Source organism: Netta rufina, assembly GCF_964035555.1.
Source record: "Netta rufina genome assembly, chromosome: 4".
In the NCBI taxonomy this organism is placed as follows: domain Eukaryota; kingdom Metazoa; phylum Chordata; class Aves; order Anseriformes; family Anatidae; genus Netta; species Netta rufina.
The window spans coordinates 19671922-19695318 of NC_140127.1; the positions used below are offsets into that span (position 1 = coordinate 19671922).

Here is a 23397-nt window from a genome sequence, read left to right on the forward strand (position 1 = left end):
AACTAAACATTTTATCCATGGTTATGGAGTGAAGTTGTCCTTAGCTGTTGGGGCGAACTTTTTAAAAAATCACTTCTTACAAATCTAATCAATTTAAAGATCTTTTCTATTGGTACTTTTGTTTTAGGGGATTCTGAGAATGGCAGCAGTTAAAGACAACGTTTGTAAAACTGATAAGTGTAGCATGAATATAGAAATGCCAAATATTTGAAGGTGTTCTCAGAAAACATTCAAGCACTCACTAGTACAGAGAACTATTTCCTGAATGCATGCTACATATGTGAACAGCATGTGACAGTACTGATAAAATTGCCAATGTATTAAATAGTTGCACAGAGTTTTTGTTCGATTCCTTTGAATCTATTCCAGGGGAAAAGAATAGTTTTTGTCCGAACAGATCAGAGTCAAATAAAAAGAGTTTGCTTTTAGACAAGTAGTGGGAAAAGAGATCTGTAAAACTTGGTAAAGGAAATAAAGGGTTCAAAGATGCCTCCTTGTATTCTTGTAGGGGCAAAGCTATTTTCATTAGAGGTATTTTGAAACTGAGACAGTTCTTTTACTGTTCTCCCAGACATGCATCCACATAGACATAGGAACAGAAAATCAGAAAATATAAAAACAGCTTAAGTGAGCCAAGATGGAATATGAGGAGAAGGCTCCAATTCAGACAGGGTCATCCAGTCAACAAACAAGAACATCTGTAGACCAGATAGAGACCATTAAAGGAAAGGTGAAGAAAGGGATGTTGTCAGAAAGAGGTGAGTGGTTCACAGAGATGAAGGACAGTAAACAGAAGAGGACTCAGATATCCTTTATCCCAGTCTTTAGAGTTTCTACCGAGTAAACCAATAGCATTTTCTGGGGTCTAATTAGCAGAATTTGTTAACTAGACTAGAGATGCATTTTTCTAATCTTTTTAGTTTGTTTCAACTGTTGTGCACTCTGAGTAGTGTGTACAAATGAATAGAATTCTGATGATAGTGTTATTTTGAATTGTTGCTTCAAAGCATGTAGCATAGTTTTAATATTTACAGCATTTTTATTTTGTGCTTAACAGAGTAAACAGATGGTATTTTTAAAAAGACAAATGCAGAAAACTCCAAAGGGGAAAGAACAGGACTTGTCCACAAACTGTAGAAAATGAAATTTTTCTGATTGTTTTCTTAGTGAAAGTGTTTTTGGAAAGTTTGATATATGACCATGTTGATGAGTTATCAGCTACTTTTGTAGACTATCACTTTACTGCCCTCTTTTACTGTTTCTAATAGCATGAATTAATTTGATTGACAGCTTTCCTTTGTGTTCTGTGCTTGCTTTCCATGCTTTCTTTCTTTTTGGCTGAGCCAGGAGACAAGCTTGCTAGTGAAGTATTTTACATCTTTCAGATGGCTTGTGACCTGAACTGTACAGCAGAAGGTATCTGCTGAGATCACATAATTTATTACCAGATTATGAGATCTGAAATGAAAGCGTACATTTATAAAATATTTATTTTATTAACCCTTCGGAAATCAAAGTGCTCACAGTTGCATTTGTGACAGGTTCGTTTTTGTTTTGTTTTGTCATCATTACATTTATACTGCATCAATTCATAGCTTCCAGTTTTGGTTTTAACCAAAACTGTTGCTGTTACACTTTCAGTGTACCAGATGCAGAAGTTTGGGTTGAGTTCTGCTTCAGCGGATTACTACTACCACCACTACTGTAAAAAATTAGGGAATGTCTTTGTGATTCCCTTGAAAAGGGAAGAAAATAAAGTTGGTTAGAAGAGCTTGTCCTTGTATCAGGGAAACTAAATGAAAAGGTTCATTCACCCTGTTCTTCCCTTATAATGGAGATTACTCCATTGAGATACTGAATTCTACTTTCCTAGCCATCTGAGAAATTGGTATCACATACCAGCTATAAAAAGTTAGACTCATTTTCTGAAGTTAACATCTTGCACAAAGCCAAAGTATTTTTTTTTTCATGTAAACCTGCTCAAAACAAAGATGCTATGTTTCATGCTATTCAGTTTATATCTGTTCATGTCAATCAGAGCCACTAAGAGAAACTGGCTTTCAGTGAAACTAAAAAAAAAAAAAAGTCATTATGTTTGTCATTAATTGTTACCAACTATCTTAAATCCAGTGAAGCAGAATCCAGTCCATCTTTCCCAACCCGATATGTCTGTCATGCAGTGGAACCTTCTAAAGGTGAAATCCTTTTACATGTGAATGGGGGCCCATTTCAGTATTTACTGTTCTTTCTTAGATTAAGTATGAATTTGCAACCTTGGGAACTTTACCCACTCGCTTCTAGCCTTGGTTTTTCTTAAAAGACATTCCATGATTTACAAAACATAGCATGTAAAAACTATTTAAAAAATAATAAATAAACAGAGTATGCAGAACTTATCTGAATCCTATCTTTGTAAAATGCAATTAGAAAAACAAATGTACATAATCAGGAGAAATTGGTTTGCCATATCTAGCACTGGCGTGACCAAAATAAAAATTGGCTCGTCCATTTTAGGCAGTTTATTGAGAGGCCTAAAGCAATTGAAGGTAAATGGCAATATTTATCATTGTTAAAAATATTTGGACATCATGGACATTGTATTCTCACAATGGTCTGCTCAGAATGGCTTGATGATGATGATCAATTAAATGTTTAAATGACTAAGTGTAGCTATTGATCCTCATGGTTATTTAACTATATTTCAAAGGGAAATTTGAAAGTTAGGCAAAGGAAGATAATTTGCTTCAGAAAAACAGCGTGGGCATTGGTCATTTAAACATTTAGCACTCATCTGAAATCCTACTTCAGTAAGGAGGGGTTAGGTAATGAGTTCTTCAGATACTCTGCATTGACCTGAGTATCCTTTGGAGGTATTGGAGCTTTTTCAACCTTATCTATATTCATGTATGAGTATAGTAATTTATACTCTGATTCAAGAGATATAAATTTGACAGTATTTCTGATTTGGGGTTTTCATTTATTTCAATAAAAGTATGTTTTTCACTATTTATCCTGAATGTCTGCTCATAAAATAAACTATCACAATTCACCTGGTAATTCTTAGTTTCCCACTATTTGGAATCCTAAAATTCTGATTAAAAAATAGAGAATCCTGTCTAAAAATCTATCCTACTAAAATAGACATATGTCATAGACAGTAGAATAGACAAATCAGTTTTGTCCAAAATTAGTCAGTTTCAAATATTTTAAGTAGCACCATACTGCATTACCAGGAAAAAGAAAAGAAAAAAAAAAAAGGATTTAAAATAAATGTGTATATAAGTACATGTGTATATAGTTCCACCTTCATTAAGCATCTGAAGAAAGAACATGACCATAACGTGAAACAATGATGCTGTGTTTTATGAACTTCTCTCTCTCCTCATTTCCTGAACAAGGTGGCAACTATGACAGTCGATTTGATGTGGACAAGGGCACTGGAACTATCATTGTTGCTAGACCTCTTGATGCAGAACAGAAATCAAATTACAACTTGACGGTGGAGGCAACAGATGGAACCAGATCTATCAGCACTCAGGTAATGGACTTAATGAAGAAGTGTTTGTAGAAGGAGGAATATGGAGCTGCGTGGGGAGAGAGAGTTTCCTTTTCTATGTAATTTTTTTTTTCATTCTGAACAATTAATATGCTTTATAATAAATTAGGTATTTTGTCTAAAACAGAAGTGGATTATGATATTCATAGAGCTGTGGCATTTGGCAGTCCAGGAAGGTGTATTTTAGTATGCTGTAGTTTGAGTTGGCAGCTTTTAACTTATATCATGTTTCTACATTAGCTAAGAAAATGAAAGTAGAAACAAAGCCTTTCAATTCATGATTTACTCAAAAGAAAAGGGTTAATACTTCTTATTTGAGTTATCCCCTCTTTATCCTACTCCTCCCAAAGCACCACATTATATGATTACTTACAATGGTCTTTAAAATCCAGGGTAAGTTTTTATATTTTTTTTCCAAGGTCTGTGGCTGGCAAATGGTACAGTAACCAATGACTGTTTTTTGAAACTGAGTTTCTCCTTCTGCATGGTGTGCATTATAGAAATGAGGTTTAGGTGATAGCATCATTGTATATCCTCCTGAGTAGTATTGTTTACCTTCAGTAGAGGTAGAGATAGCTGCATTCTGGACAGTGTTTGGCAATATATGACAAGTCACATTTCTGTAATTTCTTTGCTAAGACTCCATGGCAGTAGCAAGTGTTTGCAGTCAGGTTAATAGAAAGTTATCTGTAAGGCAGAAGTATTTTGTGACACTAATGGAAACAGCTCATAGTAAAGGGAGCTGTGATGTATTATCCCTCCTGTTTCTCCCATCTAGCTTCTTCCCCCAGCACACAACCTGATTATAGTTGGAAATAAGGTTTACCTGAGGTTGGTGTGAATGGAGCTGTAAGCATGGAGGAGCTCTCCTTTTCTTCCAGATGGAGAAGAAAGGTTTTAGTTACTGCATTAAAACTGTTGGATAAAGATGGTGATATATTTGTGTTATCTGTAATTGGGTTACCTCTCAGTTACAGAGCTCAAAGAGCAATAAACATGTTGGTACTCTTATGTACATAGAAATCTGTGTTATGAACGTAATTTCTTGTTCAACTTTTGTATGATATGTATGTTCTTCTGTTGTTTTACCCTGTGTCTTATATGTCATCTTCCCCCTTCCAGCCAGAGCAAAAAATAGCTTGTCAACATTTAGGATTTGAAACAGGGTCTTTATTGAGATGACTGCATTTGATAGGTCAAATATACTAAATTCTGTAGTTGAAGAGTACAAGAATAGCAGTTTTGTTCGAGAGCTTGCTTTTACTTTAATGGTGACGATTATGAGTGATATGGTAATCCACAAATCTCCAAATATGACAACAGGTCCCTCAGTAGAGCTTGAATTAGTAAAGGATGAATTTATGGTCTCAATGACAGCAGATATTCTATCCACGCTGTTGCTTATATGTAGCTGAATACATAGCAAGCATCCTGAGCTGTCACATTTGAACCATAATCTTTTTTTGTCTCCTGAAACAACCAAGAATTGGAAGGTCACAGAAATACTTTAATCCTCACCCCTTCTCTTCTCTGGGTTATGTGATTCATTTAGTTTTTCTCAGAAGTGCACCCTGTAGCTTTTGTCCAATTTCTTTAAATGAAACTGTTGTTTTAGCATTTTGTAAAGCTGGTTGAACATTATAACCATTTGCCACAACAACCTTCTGCAGAAGAGTTAGAATACTAGTCTTGAATTTGAAGTCCTTTTATTTCTGATAGCTTTTAATATGACTTTCATTTGTGTCTCTACTTTCCTCTCTCCGCTACAGTTGGCAAGAAGAGAGGTTGTGGTTTCTGTTGCAAGAGCACAGAAACTTCCTTGTCATTATCATCCTTTTTCCTCTGCCTGTGGGAAAAGGACAAGTTACACAGTTGCTGTTTGAGTCTCATGTTACTGTGGTATACAGATTGAGAAGCATGGATTAGTGCAAACTCTGTTGGTGCATGTACAGACTCCTGATTTCAACAGATTCTCTTATCTCTCCCCATAACTCCTGATTTTCTTATCTCTTCCGTAACTCAGCCCACCCAAATGGACTGATCTGTTAACATAGCCCTCAGCATTGTAGTTTAGAAGATGCATTTCAGGAATGAGGCTTAACTTCAGAGAAATAAAAAATGTTAATGTGAAATCAAAGTTGAAGGTGTTATTTATGGCTACCAGCATGTACAATCCATTACTTGCTGCTGAAATAATCCTGGTTAAATTTTGAATATTGATGTTGTTTTGGATCCTCCTAAGAGCTGATAAACAGTTAATAAGGAGTGACAGACACAAAAACTGAATACTGAGTGCATACATTAGTAATAATAATTATTAGCAATAATAATTATTATTATTATAATAATTATTAGTAATAATAATTATTAGCAATAAGCTGTGTGCAGCTTTTAGCTTACAAAGTAAACATTTGAAATACAGTAAACAATTTAACAGGCCTTGATTAACAGCATACTAAGTAATTTTATAATTCAACTTGAAAAAGCTAACGACATTTTCAAGATATTGGGAAGGAGGACGAGACACAAGAAACATCGATCTCATTGTGTACAAGTAGTGTATTGAATCTGACTTTAAACTAGAAGGCTTTTGCTGGCCTTGGGCCCTTAACATCTGTAGAGCATTTGACTCTTTCAGGACTTCAGTTAAATAGCTTTTTTGAAAAATACAGCAGCCGTAGGCGTGGAGGCTATTAGAATTCTGTGCACATCTAAATGCCAAATGCATGATGCAAAATAAGGACAAGCAAATTCCAGGCCTACAGTAGTGGTGTTTGACAAATGATATTAGAGATGACTTGGAAGGATTATAATTTGAAAAGCAAATCAGTGTACTAATGTTTTCAGATTATTATGTTTTGGTCTTAAATAGAAAAGGTTATTCACAAGATACGAGAAGCAATATACGAACTATTGAAAACAAATAAATAAAAGTCCTGTTTTGAGCTATGCTACTTCCAGTCCTTGCTATGACTATCAATTCTTTTCATTAGAAGTAACACTTGAAATGGTGTAAAGCTAATTGCGGCATTTTACCTATTGCTGTGCTTTGCAGAATATTTAATGTTGCTTTGTGCAAAATTTATATGGACATTATGCTTTGGGGTTGACTTAGGAATGAAGGATAGAATGTTCTTCATTGATTAAATGTGCATTTTTGCTTGTGATCACCACTCTGCTCCACAGAGGCATAAAGGAAACAGAATGCATTTTTATTATCTCTGGATAATAAAACTTTTTGTTTATGAACATGAATATAAACATGTCAAAGTAACTATAATATTATTATGAATGAAGAGAGGAGATTTAAAACTCAACAAGAATTCAGCAAATGAAAAATTAGTTTAAAACAATCCAAAAGAACATCATTTTTAAACATTACACAATGTGTTTTGCCAGTGACACATATCCACTCTATAACATACTAAAAATCAATGCATTCCTATGCAAATTTCAGTTTCACCTGCTATTTAAGTAATTCATTTCAAGTCCTTCCCCTAAGTAATCCTGGTTTGCTTTGTTCTCTTTCTGTATCATCAGACTGTATTGTTCTCTGAGAGATCTGTGAGGAGAGAAAAATTGTGCAATCCAGTCCTTACATAGCCCTGCAGAGTCAGTCAAGTCTCTTCAGTTCCACACTTCTTCATTTCAGAGATCACATTATGGTCTATTAATGTCAAACTTTTCTATTGTGTGCCTCTTCACAAAGAAACTTCTTTCTTAAGTGATAATACTCATATAATTAATTTGAATCTTTAAATAATTTCATTGAAAATTTGCAGAATTGTCTTTTATTATACATTTTACTTTAGAGTAGCACAAACTCTTCATGTAGTTACTTTGTTCTCAAGCACACAAACCCATCTCATAGTGTGTGGGTCTTTAATAACTGAGAGTTCAATTTTACTTTTGTCTTCTGTTGCCTCATGTTTAATGTGAAGGCCTTAACAGTTTACATGACAATTTGGTCTTTTCACATTTGAGAGGAAATTGCACATCTAGCATCTGTCACTTAGCATCATCAAGAATATCTGTCTTGAAAGCAGGGTTTCCTTAGTCTATTAGTTCTTAGACCAAGACTTTAGATTGGAGGGAAGTCCTGGAGCTCATCTAGTTAAGCCTAGTGGCTCAAAGCAGAGCAAGCTGTAAAGTTGGATCAAGTTGTTCAAGGACTTGTCCAGCTCTGAGCACCTGAGATGACAGGACTTCCACCTCTTTATAGAATTATTCCTGTTGGAAAAGACCTCTAAGATCATCTAGTCCAACCTTTAGCCTAATACTGACAAGTCCACCACTAAACCATGTTTCTAATTTCTATATCTGCACATTTCTTGAAGACCTCCAGGGATGGTGACTCAACCACTTCCCTTGGCAGCCTGTTCTAATGCCACATAACCCTTGCAGTAAAGAAATTTATCTTAATATCCAACCTAAAGCTTATCTTCTTTGGACATGTTTTTATGTCAGTGTTAGGCAACCCTTCTTGAAAATAAATTTTTATTTTTATCTTATGTCTACTTGTAATTTCCCTTATTGAAGCTTGTCAGTGTTGCTTCTTGTTCTTTCACTGTGCACCTCTGAGAAGTCTGAATTTTAACAGCATTTAACTGTTTTCTTTTCAGTTTGTCAAGATCCGTTTTGCTCAGCAGGGCTCAAAACTATAGTGGATCTACAGTCCTACAAGCAAGTGCTAAGTAGAGGGGAGTAATTCCTTTCCCCCTGCCAGCTGATCCCCTTATTCAAGCAGCCCAGCATGTGGTTAGCCTTCCTTACTGCAAGAGTGCACTTGGATTCATGTTACGCTTGTCCATCAGATAGGCATAAAGTAACAAATCAGTGAGTGAGAAATGAATCCTAAAGTGTGTAGATAAAAGACCTTTCCAGCCGAGTCAAACATGAACTCTGAATTTTAGGTGCATTTAAAATGATTACACTTATAGATCAGATTGTTTTTGCAGTTGTGTTTACCGGTATTCAGAAAAGCTGCATGCCTGAGCAAGTAATTTGACAAGTAATTTGAATACCTGAGCAAGCAGGTCATTGACTGAGTCATTGTGTTAATTCCTTAGCAATATGTCTGTTAATAATACAATTAGTTGGCATCACAGTCACTACATTTCAGGTATTTCATTTAGTACTTTGCAAAATTTTTTGGGTGCTGTGTTCTAGAAATTGTTTTCCTGCACTGGTTTTGTGTAGTTCCAGCAGCACGAATGGCCACGTCTTCCACTCTGCAGATTGATCTAACACAGTTGCTCTGGAGTTGCATTCCCCCTCACCACCAAGTTTTACCATAGTTTCCATGTTTTCTTATCTGGAGAGGAATACACATGAACTTAAATAATGATTTTGATTTAGATTCATCAAAATTTACACTTTATCTTATCACTCACTGTTTTTCTGAGTCTGAACTTAATAATCTGCGAGAAGGTGGGAATTGAATAAAAAGTTGTTGAGGTGTACTGATTTTGAAAGCACATTATCTGTGTATGAATTGTGTTGTATATGGTCTCCTAAGCTTTTATTTATACAACGTGTACTAGTCTAGTTTGATTTATATTGAGGTTGGGGTTTTCTGCTTTTTCATTTGTTAGTCGTCTTTATTTGGTTTCATTTTTTATTTTCTTGAGTGTGAGTATTCAATGTGCAGGTATATATTTTACTAAACTACTGTGGAAGTGACTGTACTGGACCATTCAGAATTTGATATCAGTTCTTCTTCCAGGATGCATTAAAATGTATTAATTTATACAGAATTAAAAAAAAAAAAAAAAGAGAGAGAGAGAGAACTTTTTTTTTTGTGTTGCTCTAATAATGATAATCTAAAAAATTGCATACGTAAGGTCATATTCTCTTCATGCTTGCTGTTCATTTTCCAATTGAATTTGTTAATGAATATAACTTTGACCTAAAAGACCTCCTGGATAACCTACCATTAATTTTCTCTCTACTGGAAATCAGTATTTTTTCTTTTTATTTTCTATCTGTAAGTAGTTTCTAATCAATGAGAAAAGAAGCCAAACTCCTTAGTTTCCATAGCAACCTCTTGCGAGGGATTTTATTGATGTGCCAAAGAATTGGTTATTTTCTATTTCTTCTGTTTTCTGAGAATTCTAGTAGGTTGTGGGAGGCAGCATTTTCCTATAAAAAGTGGTGATAGTTTGTATTTGTCACAGGAGGCAAACACTGAAGGATGTGCCATATAGTGGATTATGTCTCACTGATCTGGAACGCCTATGAGTAAAATATTTAGGGGGCTGTGCTTGTGGCTGCAGATACCAGTGTGCACACACGTGTACATGCGCATGGCCCTGCTGCCTGGCAGTGGAGCTCAGTATTAATTAGCAGTGCATGTTACATTAGGAGCATTGCCATCTATTTGTTGTTCCTCTGCAATTCAGCAGAATCTGTGTGTGGTTCTCATCTTGTCTTGCTGATTTTTTTATTTCATTTAGCAGCTTATTCCAGCCCCACTGCTTTACCAGTATCACATTTTTATTTTGTTTTGTGTAGGGTCATGCTCCCTGTTCTTCTTAGTAAATGGGACTGAAGCAGAATTGTAATTTAGCACAAGCTTCCTTTGTTTTAATTGCTTTTTTATATTTCCTGGTGACCTTGTTTACCCGCAGGTTGTTTTGTGGTTTCAAATAAACTTACAACTTCTTTTTTTTATTCCTTGTGTAGCATTTTATTCTGTATCTAACTCTTAAGACTGCACACTTGCCCTCTTCAACTCTCTTATATTACATTTTATGTGCTTGTCTATCCTTTTTTTATTTGAGGGCAATTATTGAAAATAGTCTTTCTGGTAACAATTATTTCAGCTAGCAGAGTGGGTGACATCCCAGTTTTTGGGAAGACCATTGTATTTTATAATACAGAGTTACCCAAAAATTACACACCCACTTCTGTCTTTGTATTCCCAGATTCTCACTTCAATTCATGAGGCTATACTGTGGTGCCTGCAGGGTTTGGTTCAAGACTTTGGTAGTTATATGCAGCTATCTTTTTGCTGTTACTTAGAATAAAATCCTTCAAATCTTCTTAGAAACTCTTTTTGACTTTAAGGAAGGTGAGGCAGATTTGGATTTAGTGAGTCCCTTTTTTCCTCTACCTCTTCCCTATACCTGTCTCTCCTTCTCTGAAAAGAGAGGAAAAAAATAATAATAATAATAAATGCTTCCATTGGAATTGTATTAGCATTATGATCTAATTTTCATCTTTGCTTCCCAAATATGATTAATGTTTTTCCCTCCCTATTGTATCATTTCAGGTATACATCAAAGTTATAGATACAAATAACCACAGGCCTCAGTTTTCTGCATCAAAATATGAAATTGTTATACCTGAGGACACTGTACCAGAGACAGAAATTTTGCAAGTCAGTGCCACGGACAGAGATGAGAAGAATAAACTCATTTATACTATGCAGGGCAGCACAGATCCCATCAGTCTTAAAAAATTCCGTCTGGACCCTGGAACTGGATCTCTTTATACTTCAGAGAAACTGGATCATGAGACCATGAACCAGCATATTCTCACAGTAATGGTAAATAAGCACAATATTTGTTCTGTATCCTATAAAAGTTTTTTTCATTAATGTCTTTTTAATTTGTCCCCATAATACAAACATTCATTGATTTTGTGTGTTTAATTTGTATGCAGGCTTTGTCTCTGGTACAGATTGAACATTGAATTATTACTAATGTTTGATGAACTTCAGAGTTATTAGTGATAATTACTAGTGTTATGCTAATTGTTTCAGGTTCGAGATCAAGATGTTCCTGTAAAGCGCAACTATGCTAGGATCGTCATTAATGTTAGTGACACGAATGACCATGCTCCATGGTTCACCAGCTCTTCTTATGAAGGACGGGTATATGAGTCAGCAGCTATTGGATCAGCAGTGCTCCAGGTTACAGCATTAGATAAGGACAAAGGGAAAAATGCTGAAATTGTGTATTCTATTGAATCAGGTATGTTGACATTCTTACATCTTAGTTCTTGCATCTTTCTAAAATGTTATTTGATGATACTTATGATATCCATATAGTTCTGCAGAAATAACCGCTGAATTGTCCCAGTTTAAGTTAAACTTTCTGATACAAGTAGCAGGGAAGGGCTTGCTTTGCAGGGTTCCCTCTAGCCGATTTTAAATCAGGATTGCTATTCTCGTTCAATAAAATATTTAAGAATTCCTTTAATAGCCAGTCAATTTACCATAGAGAGTCCTTCAGATCATAGACCAGAGAAGAATGTTAAGTGCAGCTACTTATTTTTCACTTCATAGTGTCTTCCTGAATATGCCTATAACAATGATGTTCTAATGACAGTGATTTCGAATGGTGTGAATATGGGATGGCACAGATTGAGTTCACTTAGCATGCAGAAGTGAGTTTTGGTTTGGCCCATGAAATCTAGGTACAAGCCTACTATAACTAAGGTCCTGAACCTCCCTATGCCTGAAAAAAAAAGTCATTTATATTTCATTAACTATGTGCTGTACGACCTTCAATCTAGAAAGTGATTTAAAACAAAAGTCCCAGTCACAAGCATAAGAAATTGCATTTTAAACAGAACAGTAGGTAAAATTTGTTCAGTTACGGTTGCATGCAAGGTGTTATACACAAGTGTTTATTCTTGTTTGACATAAGTTATTTTGTAAAGGTATGTAAATTGTATTTTGTAAGCATTATTCGTTTCTTCCTCCAAAATGTTATTTTGTTTCGAAAACACATTTAAACACTATTAAAATGAAGCTGCAATTATAATTGTTTGAACAAGAATAATGTATTTGATAAAATTCTAAAAATATGTTTTTTTTTTCTGTTATTTGTAAAAAATACTACTTTTTTGCTAGGCAGGACACTAATGTTCATGAAACTTTCCCCTTTGCTAGTTTAGTAGTTCTTGTTTTATCAATGCCAAAACATTGTAAGAAAAATATGTGTATGCATGCTGTCTAAAATTAAGTTAAACCCTGTTCTCTTGATTTCTTCTAGCTTTTTATAGGAGTAAATGTAAGACTTAGGTTAAGTTTATTTTATAGGACCGGGAGGTTAAAGCATTATAATTGATATTCTAAGCTTATGGAAGGAACATTCCTTAAATGTTTGTAATTACTGTTTAGATTTGTAATGGGATATTCTAAGAATGCCACTGTGTTTAGAGCCTCCACGTAAAAAAAAAAAAAAAAAAAGACCAACAATCTTTTGCCTACTTGTATGCATAACTCAGAAGTTCTTAAAATTTTTTTTCCATGCTGAGAACATGGCTTTAGTAACATAAATTTTAAGGAAGTAAAATGTTAAAACTCACTATATTTAGTGCATGAGCTGAATATTGTGTGCCGTGTGTTCTTTATATTTGGAAGTATAAAGAAAACAAATGTTTATCAAGTGGCAGCTGGCAATAATTAGCAGGTAGTATTATTTTTTTCCCTAATACTTCATCACAAGGAATAACTTGCCTATGTATTAATATGAAATTAGAAATGCAACTTTTGATACAGTTCAGAAAGATTAATTTTGAAGCAGTGCTTTAATGCTTAAACAATTAACACGATGACAATTAACACGTCATTAAAACATTTCAATTTTTCAGAACAGTCTAGTTATTTTAGATCATGAAATTTAACTTGTCTTCCACTAATGTTAATTTATGAATATAATTTTTTCAACTTCAGTAGATACTTAAGTGGGCTTATGCACAAACTCAGTTACAAAGATAATTTAAAGAAAATAAATAATTTATAATGTTGAAATTTGCAGAGTACTTGCCATCTTTTGAGTTTTTTTTTTTTTTTTTTTTTTTAATGAAAAATGAGTCAAATATTTTGCATTTATTTTCAAGTCTTGGATAGCTCTACTAACTTTTTATGGTTCCACAAATAAACTTAGAATTAGTGCGAGCTCTTCATGACAGAAAACTTTGAGAGGCTACAAATGATTGTTAAACAAAATTGTCTTTATTTTCTCTGTCTGTTTTAGTACATGGCCAAATAAACTTTTGTTTTTTTATTAATTTGTATATACCTTTATCTTAATTACTTTTCTTTTTTTCTCATAGGCAATATTGGAAATTCCTTCTTTATAGATCCCATCTTGGGTATGATTAAAATTGCAAAGGAATTAGATCGTAGTAACCAGGAAGAATACAACTTGATAGTAAAAGCTACAGACAAAGGAGATCCTCCAATGAGTGAAGTGACCTCTGTGCGCATATTTGTTACAGTTTCTGACAATGCCTCACCAAAATTCACAGCCAAAGAATATTCTACAGAAATTAGTGAAAGTGCCAGCATTGGCAGTTTTGTTGGAATGGTTACAGCATACAGTCAGTCTTCAGTCATTTATGAAATAAAGGATGGTAATATAGGTGATGCCTTTGCTATCAACCCCAACTCAGGCGTCATTGTTTCTCAGAAGATTCTTGATTTTGAAACTTTGCCCATTTACACATTGACTGTGCAGGGAACAAACATGGCTGGCTTGTCCACTAATGCAACTGTTTTGGTCCATCTTCGCGATGAGAATGACAATACACCAATTTTTATGCAGGCTGAATATACAGGACTCATCAGTGAATCAGCTTCAATTAACAGTGTGGTTCTAACTGACAAGAATGTCCCATTAGTAATTCGAGCTACAGATGCTGATAAAGAATCAAATGCTTTGCTTGTTTATCAAATTGTTGAACCATCTGTCCGCAAGTATTTTGCCATTGATTCTAGCACTGGTGCTGTTCGAACAGTAATGAGTCTGGACTACGAGGAGACAAACATTTTCCACTTTTCAGTTCAAGTACATGATATGGGGATACCACGTTTATATGCAGAATATGCAGCTAATGTTACTATTTATGTAATTGACATCAATGATTGTCCTCCTGTGTTTTCAAGAGAGTTGTATGAGACATCCATTTTGGTTCCAACCTATAAAGGCGTGAAAGTCATCAGCGTAAATGCCACTGATGCTGATTCAGGCATTTTTTCACAATTAATTTATTCCATTATCGACGGCAACATTGGAGAAAAATTTGCAATAAACCCTAAGACTGGAGATATAACAGTACAAAATACAACTCAGTTACGAAGCAGATATGAATTAACAGTGAGAGCATCTGATGGCAGATTTGCAAGCACTGCATCTGTAAAAATTAATGTGAAAGAAAGCAAGACAAGCCAGCTGAAATTCACACAGAGTTCTTACTCTGCAACAGTGCAGGAGAATTCCACCGAGGCAAAAACAATAGCTGTGGTTACTGCTATAGGGAATCAAATAAATGAGCCTTTGTTTTACCATATTCTAAATCCAGACAGCAGATTTAAAATAAGCCCAACTTCAGGAGTCCTTTCAACAACAGGAATACCATTTGATCGTGAACAGCAAGAATCTTTTGATGTGGTCATAGAAGTGACAGAGGAACATAAACCATCAGTTGTTGCACATATTGTAGTTAAAGTGACAGTGGAAGATGTAAATGATAACGCTCCGTTTTTTGTTAATCTTCCGTATTATGCTGTTGTTAAAGTAGACGCTGAAGTAGGCCATGTTGTTCGACGTGTCACTGCTGTAGACAAAGATACAGGCAGAAATGGAGAGGTACATTACTATCTTAAAGAACATCATGAACATTTCCAAATTGATCCAACTGGCGAAATCTCACTGAAGAAGAAGTTTGAACCAGACACACTAAATAAGGAGTACTTGATCACAGTAGTGGCAAAAGATGGAGGAGAACCTGCTTTTTCTGCTGAAGTTATAGTCCCAATTACAGTTATGAATAAAGCTATGCCAGTTTTTGAAAAGCCTTTCTACAGCGCAGAGATACCAGAAAACATTCAGCTCCATAGTCCTGTTGTACATGTACAAGCAATCAGCCCAGAAGGACTTAAAGTGTTTTACAGCATCACAGATGGAGATCCTTTCAATCAGTTCACTATCAACTTCAACACTGGAGTTATAAATGTTGTTGCCCCTCTTGACTTCGAATCTCATCCAGCCTACAAGCTGAGTATTCGGGCAACAGACTCCCTAACTGGGGCACATGCTGATGTGTTTGTAGACATAATAGTGGAAGACATCAATGATAATCCTCCTGTGTTTACAGAGCAGTCTTACACTGCAACCCTTTCTGAGGCATCTGTCATTGGAACATCTGTTTTACAAGTGAGCGCTACAGATGCTGATTCTGGAACAAACAGGGGGATTTCCTATTATTTGGTTGAGGATAACAGTGAAAGTCATGACTACTTCCACATAGACAGCAGCACTGGACTCATTCTCACAGCAAGAACTTTGGACTACGAAAAAATTCAGCAACAGAAGTTACTAATAAGGGCAATAGATGGTGGCATGCTGCCCTTGAGCAGTGACACTATTGTAACTGTTGATATAACTGATCTCAATGACAATCCCCCTCTTTTTAACCAATTGCTTTATGAAGCTAAAATTAGTGAACTGGCTCCCCGTGGACATTTTGTGACATGTGTGCAAGCCTCAGATGCAGATAGTTCAGATGTTGACAAGCTGGAGTACTCCATTCTGACAGGCAATGACCAAAAGAATTTTGTAATTAACAGTAAAACTGGCATTATCACTGTCTCAAACCTACGCAGACAGATGCTAAAGTCACATTACAATCTTAATGTGTCTGTTTCTGATGGGGTTTTCAGAAGTTCAGCCCAAGTTCATATAACTGTAACCAGTGCCAATATGCACAGCCCTGTTTTCAGCCAGAATGAGTATGAGGTTGAACTAGCTGAAAATGCTCCATTGCATACTTTGGTGACTGAAGTTAAAGCAACAGATGAAGATTCTGGTACTTATGGCCACATCACTTACCACATTGTAAATGACTTTGCCAAAGATAGGTTTTATACAAATGAGAGAGGGCAATTATTTACCTCTGAAAAGCTTGACCGTGAAACACAAGCAGAAAAAGTTATTGCCATTAGTTTAATGGCCAAAGATTCGGGAGGAAAAGTTGCTTTCTGTACAGTCAATGTAATACTTACAGATGACAATGATAATGCTCCTCAATTCCGAGCAACAGAGTATGAAGTAAATATTGGATCTGATGTTCCACGGGGTACTTCTGTCATTAAAATCTGGGCTTCTGATGCTGATGAGGGTACAAATGCAGATATCACATATGCTATTGAAGCAGAGTCTGAAAATGTTAAAGAGAATTTAGAAATTGATTCATTGTCTGGTATCATTACTACAAAAGAAAGCTTAATTGGATTAGAAAATGAGTTTCTAACCTTCTTTGTTAGAGCAGTCGATGGTGGATCCCCCCAGAAAGAGTCAGTTGTTCCTGTCTATGTTAGAATACTACCACCAGAAGTGCCTCTTCCAAAATTTTCAGAACCGTTTTATTCTTACACGGTTTCCGAGGACATTCCAATTGGAACTGAGATAGATGTTATCAAAGCGGAGCATAATCAGACTTTGGTATATAGTCTGATTAAAGGAAACACTCCTGAAAGCAATAGAGATGATTTTTTTGTGATTGACCGACAGACTGGAAGGCTGAAACTTGAGAAGAATCTTGATCATGAAACAACGAAGTGGTACCAATTCTCAGTGCTAGCACAGTATACAAATGAAGATTATAATGTTGTTTCCACAGTAGAGGTAAGCATTCAGGTAAAAGATGCAAATGATAACAAACCAGTTTTGGAGTCTAATCCATATGAAGCATTCATCGTAGAAAACATGCCAGCTGGAACAAGAGTCATCCAAGTTAAAGGCACTGACTCAGATTCAGGACTCAACGGGCAGGTCACTTACAGCTTAGATCCTTCTCAAGAACTGGACATTATAGAGTCTTTTACCATAAACATGGAAACTGGCTGGATTACGACTCTCAAAGAACTTGACCATGAGAAGCGAGACAAATACAAAATAACAGTGGTCGCATCTGATCGGGGTGAAAAAATTCAACTGTCTTCTATGGCTGTGGTTGAAGTTACTGTTACAGATGTGAATGACAATCCTCCACGCTTTACTGCAGAGATATATAAAGGAACAGTCAGTGAGGATGACCCTCCTGGTGGAGTAATTGCCATCTTAAGTACAACCGATGCTGATACAGAAGAAGCCAATAGACAAGTCTCTTACTACATTACAGGTAACTCTTTTTGAGTAATGTCATAATAATCATTTGAGTAGTCCTGGAATGAAGTGCGGTATAACTTAATCCTTCAAATTATTGAAGAACACTGGAAATCATGTAGCTGCAGAGAAAGAATGTGTGTGCCTTAAAATGAAATAAGGACTTTGGGGGGGGGGGGGGAAGGGAAGAAGAGTTTTAGAAAACAGGTCTTTGACTTTCTCTTTGACATGTGCTTTGCTTAACATGCTTTCCTATTTTTTTGTTTGCTTCCTATATATTGCATTTTATTAAGAAATATAGATTTACACTAAAATCAATGATGCATTTAAACAAGGAATCCAAGAAATATTGTAAAATAAGTATTGCTTTCCAGTGGAGTATTCTAATGTTATTCTTTCTGTGTAAGTGTCTTATGATGTTATCTATAATGCTACATGAATCTCTATATTGATTTTTATAGATCCTATTGGCAGCAGTTAGGTTTGTTGTATGAGCCATCTACTGACTATATCTACCTGAAAAATGAAGCTCTTTCCATATAAAGCCACAGAAAGTGCTTGATTGCATTTGGATTTTTTCTTTCAAAAACTATGTTGACAGAGCAACATTCTCCCTCGTCTTTAATTAAATGCTTCTTTTCGTATTTTAGGAGGTGATCCCTTGGGACAGTTTGCTGTTGAAAATATACAGAATGAATGGAAAGTCTATGTGAAAAAGCCCCTGGACAGGGAAGAAAAGGACAATTATCTTCTAAACATTACAGCAACTGATGGGACATTTGCAACTAGAGCTGTGGTGGAGGTTAAAGTCCTTGATGCCAATGATAATAGTCCTGTTTGTGAAAAGGTAGGCACAGTCTTCTATCTTCCATGTCCAGCTGCTTCTGTAGGTAAAATGTAAGCACACTTTAGCTGAAACTGCTTCTCAGGAGTTCTCAGGATACAAATAGGTATTCGTTTTATGCTGGTAACAGAGCTTTGGACTACTAAGATACTGGACTAGTACTGCTGTCAAAGAAAGCAATGGACAAGTTTCTGTTAATAAAAAAAAAAAAAAAAAGCAAACAACAACAATTCATTGATACAATTTTAACACTTTCTGGGTGTTAAAAGAGTACGAGGAGTATTTTAGTTCATTTCTCCTGTGTTAGTGCATGCTTTCCCAAATATGAATTGTTCTAAGCTACTGCCATTATAGTTTATATGCTCTTTTTTCTGTAGGAAGCAAAGCCAAAGAAAGCCACATACCATCACTTAGTTGATGTATTTGTGATAAGAGTAGATGAGTTGAAAAGACTGGAATGTTTTCCTGCAGATGCACTCAGCAACATCAAAAATCTGTAATCCATAAACGTTTTCTTTTTACTAAGCTATCTACTTTACCACATTTGATAGTCTGCAAAAACAGATATGAAAGGTAGAGAATGGGAAAATGAGGGGAAAAAAAAAAAAAAACAAGAAGGGGGAAGTATGGCTACATTATAAGAAACCCCTAGATTTTCATAGCCTTTTTAAAATTAATTTTAGCATGATTGGATTCTTCATAGCTGTCTTGTTGAGCACAGATTTGATGTTACTGGGTAGAAAGACAAAATCTTTTCTTGTCCTAGGAAGGATCAAGTATACAGTGACTGATTCTTTTTAATAGTCAGTGATCACTTGCATACAAATTATTGTAGTTAAATACAAACTGGAAAGTCAGTGTTTTTAGCTTTATTCTTTTGATAATATTGGTGTTATAAGTCTCAGTCCTAATTGAAATCACATCCCTCATTTAAATGAACTGTTAGAGTGCTCAGAGACTTTTAAACTGGAAGCTTGTATTTCATGCACTGTTACATAAAATATCGACGTCAGTTTCTTCTAGATTGAGTCAGACCTAGACAAGTTGATTTACTGAAAGAGGAAAAAATTGCCAAAAATTCAGAACTCCTACCTTGGGAATGTACTTAATTAGCAGTTAATCAGTGACAAGTGGTTAGAGTTCTTAACTATGCATTGACACCCAAGAGTCCCTGTGGTTTCAGTAATAATTAGCTTTATGTGTAATTTAATAAATGTGAGGTAATTAATTGGAAAATCATAAGCCCTTATCATTTTCAGGTATTTCATTCTCCAGTTCACTTCATGTTTTTCCAAACATTGAAACAGAATATTATCTCATCTGTCGTTCTTTCCATCCCCTTTCCAAGCCCTACTTACTCTACGTGTTATGTCCTTCAATGAAATTTTAAAATCTTTCAGGCTTTATACACTGACACTGTTCCAGAGGATGCCCTTCCTGGCAAACTCATAATGCAGGTATCTGCTACAGATGCAGATATTCGTTCCAATGCAGAAATTACTTACACATTGCATGGCACAGGAGCAGAGAAGTTCGGACTCACTCCAGACACAGGTAATAATGCTTTGCACACAAAATTGTAATTATCATGTAATTTTATAAAATGTTATATGATTACATTAAGACATGCATAAAGGTCAGTATTTTAAGCTTTGCATTATGGTTGAGTTTGTTATGTAACTGTTATTTAAATTGTGAGTTTCTAGTACAAATACTAATAATATATTGATTAGAAGTCAGGGAAAAGGCAAGTGTTTAAAACACAAGGAACTAAAGAGTAAATAAGGTAACTTCCCAGAAGCCAGAAACTTCATGCAGAAGGGACTGGAGTAAAAGTACACCATGAATGTTGTGCTTTTTATATTTTGTTAGTAGCGATCATAGTTTGTAAACTGAGAATATCTTAATTCAGATTCTCTCTTTGCCATCATTTGGTTTGGTATGTTAAATAGGCTGAGGTTAGAATGAGCAACACATTTCCTTTCTGTAGTAAATACCAAAATTGCCTCCAATTTCACTGGAATCATTTTAAAAGCAAGATAAACTTTTAAATTCCCTGGCTTTGTTTGGTTTTCATTGCATTCATATCTTCTGGGTTATAAGGTAGGTCAATGCAATGTTCACTTTTTATTTCATAGGGGTAGACTTTGTCACCTGTGTGCTATGCTTGCATGTTGTTACATAAATTCAGAATTGTTGGGGCTAGAATACTTGCAAACAACATTTCAGAATACTTTTTTTAATCAGTCAAAAGAAGACAATGACTACACTTTATGCCTGTCATCATGTTTTCTGTCACTTGGGTAAGAAAGTATGTGTTAGGCTTCTAGAAATTTTTCTGTAGCAGCATGTTATATTTGATGGTGTGAATAGCTCTGTTTATTCATTAAATGTTAGAGGAGAGGGCCAAGTCAATACCTGTGGAAGAAACAACAAAATAGCCCAGGACTTCACCTTGCATTTTATTAAAACCTGTGTTCTCATATTTTAATTTTCTTTACATAGTAACTTATTAATTCATGATTGTACATACATTATCTCTGGACTATTGGGTATTCTTACTCTAGCTAAATTCTTTTCTCAGAAGAATTTGGGGAAAAAAAAAAAAGCCAAGGGTTTTAGTATTTAATCTCCTCAAGCACAAAAGGCAGGCCAATAACATGCTTTGTCCAAAGTGGAACTTATTAGTGCAGTACAGCTGCTGACTTAGCCACTGATTAAATTATCCTAAAAAAGAAAATTGTTGTTTTGTTTTTCTGAGTACAAAGATTTTAAAAGAGAGCATATTAAAGTTACTTGACTCTTGCAATTTGTATTAACTTATATTTGTTATTCTGTTTATAGGTGAATTGAAAACATTAATGCCACTTGATCGTGAGCAGCAAGCAGTTTATTACCTTCTAGTGAAAGCCACAGATGGAGGAGGAAGATTCTGCCAGGCTAATATTATTCTTACTCTGGAAGATGTGAATGATAATGCCCCAGAGTTTACAGCTGATCCGTACTCCATTACAGTATTTGAAAACACAGAGCCTAAAACCCTTTTGACAAGAGTGCAGGCAACAGATGCAGATGCGGGTATGCATTCTTTGACCAATACTTTTGTCGTGGTCTCAAAGTTACAGTAATGTTTATTTAGGCTTACCCTGAAAGGTGTTAAGTCTTTCAGTGGAACTGACAGATTTTCAATACATCTCAGGATTAGACTCCTGAAAGATATATTTAGGTCTACTAAAGCATGTAACACCTGACATCCATATGTGAGTGGCTTGGAAAACATCCCTTTTGTCTCTCTCTGTTAAAAAGAAGAGGGAGGAAGGAGACAGAATTTAGATTATTTTTTGTGTGCTAAACTGTTACGGTCAGTTACATCCTTTTACTCCTGATGTAAGTGAAAGAAGACCAAATATACTTGTGTAAATATTTATTCATAGATTTTGAATGTGCATTCCTCAGGAATGGCATTAATGATCACACCATAAAGATAACCGGTCAATTAAAATTTTATGTAGGGAGTAGATGATCTTAAGAAGATTTTAAGAAGGCCACTTCCAACTGCACTACTCTATTCTATTCTAAAAGCATATGCTGCCCATTAAGATTTTTGCTATCTCTTTCATCACTGTTTAGTTATAATTATTTAAGTGAACGTGAACTGAAAATGACTTTAGATACATGTAGAATTCGTTCTTAGGCTTTGTTTTTGGAAGGAAGAACAAAACAGCATAAAGTATTTAAAAGTGTATGATTTCCATATATCAGCAGTTTATTAATCACATAATTAATAGTTGCCTTAGTCTCTTGAAACAACTAACCTGCTTTGTGCTATGATATAGCTAGGTTGCTGAATTGAAAGGCAGCAGACAGATGTTTTCACACTTCACTACTCTTTGAGACTCTGGAGCAAAATACTTGGTCCAAAACCCTGTAGGCTTTTTGTTTGCTCTACTTTACAGCAGTGTTTGCCAGAAATGACATTCCTGTTAATTTTGGGTTATAGTTCTTAAATAAACTTACTGGAATGATGTCTAGTTATTTGATACAGCCAAACTCTTCCATATCCTCCTGTGTTATTTTTTAAGCCTGCTAAGCAGATGCTGTTGTTCTAAAGTTATAATTAGATTTGTATTACTAATCGTTTCATATTAGCTAGTACTGTGACTGAAGCAGAACCATGCTTCATATTTTTTTGTCTTGCAGAAAATTGGTGCAATGAAGTGTTAGCTTAATTTTTTTTAATTAATTACATCTTTTTGTAAATCATTCTGGCCTTGACAGGAGCCTTTAACTCCTGTTGAAATTTACTTTAGCGTGAATGATAGTATTTAACATGCATATTATATTTCTATAGCTATCAGACCTGTTATTACGTTGGTGTATTTTGACTGCTGATTCAAACTCTGCCAATGTTTTCAAAATGCAGGGATGAACCGTAAAATCCATTATTCACTGGTGAACTCTGCAGAGGGCCAGTTCTCTATCGATGAATTCTCAGGAATCATCCAGTTGGAGAAGCCTTTGGATCGGGAGTTACAAGCTGTGTACACTCTGATTTTGAAAGCTACAGATGAAGGTTTACCTAGAAGACTTTCTTCCACAAGTAGCCTCATAGTTTCCGTTTTGGATATAAATGATAACCCACCTGTATTTGAGCATAGGGAATATAGTGCAAGTGTATCAGAAGACACTTTGGTTGGAACTGAAGTTCTGCAGATCTACGCTGCAAGCAGGGACATTGAAGCCAATGCTGAAATCACATACTCAATAGCCAGTGGGAACGAACATGGAAAATTCAGTATTGATTCAACAACAGGTAACAGATTGCAACTGGTCTTACTGCAATGTTTATCCTGAAAGGATATGTTAGTCTCACCAAG

At 35.3% G+C, this 23397-nt stretch overlaps 1 protein-coding gene across 1 annotated transcript in view; it reads left to right on the forward strand.

The window, feature by feature from the left end:
- Positions 1-23397, forward strand: part of FAT1 (FAT atypical cadherin 1) — a gene marked incomplete at both ends in the record, with an annotated part of 99343 nt that overhangs the window by 54286 nt on the left and 21660 nt on the right. The window contains 8 exons of the mRNA XM_084286306.1: positions 3399-3538; positions 10830-11105; positions 11322-11532; positions 13625-17692; positions 18327-18523; positions 19921-20074; positions 21365-21598; positions 22944-23333. Coding sequence (XP_084142432.1) covers positions 3399-3538; positions 10830-11105; positions 11322-11532; positions 13625-17692; positions 18327-18523; positions 19921-20074; positions 21365-21598; positions 22944-23333 — 5670 coding nt within the window. The remainder of the gene's footprint in view (positions 1-3398; positions 3539-10829; positions 11106-11321; positions 11533-13624; positions 17693-18326; positions 18524-19920; positions 20075-21364; positions 21599-22943; positions 23334-23397) is intronic.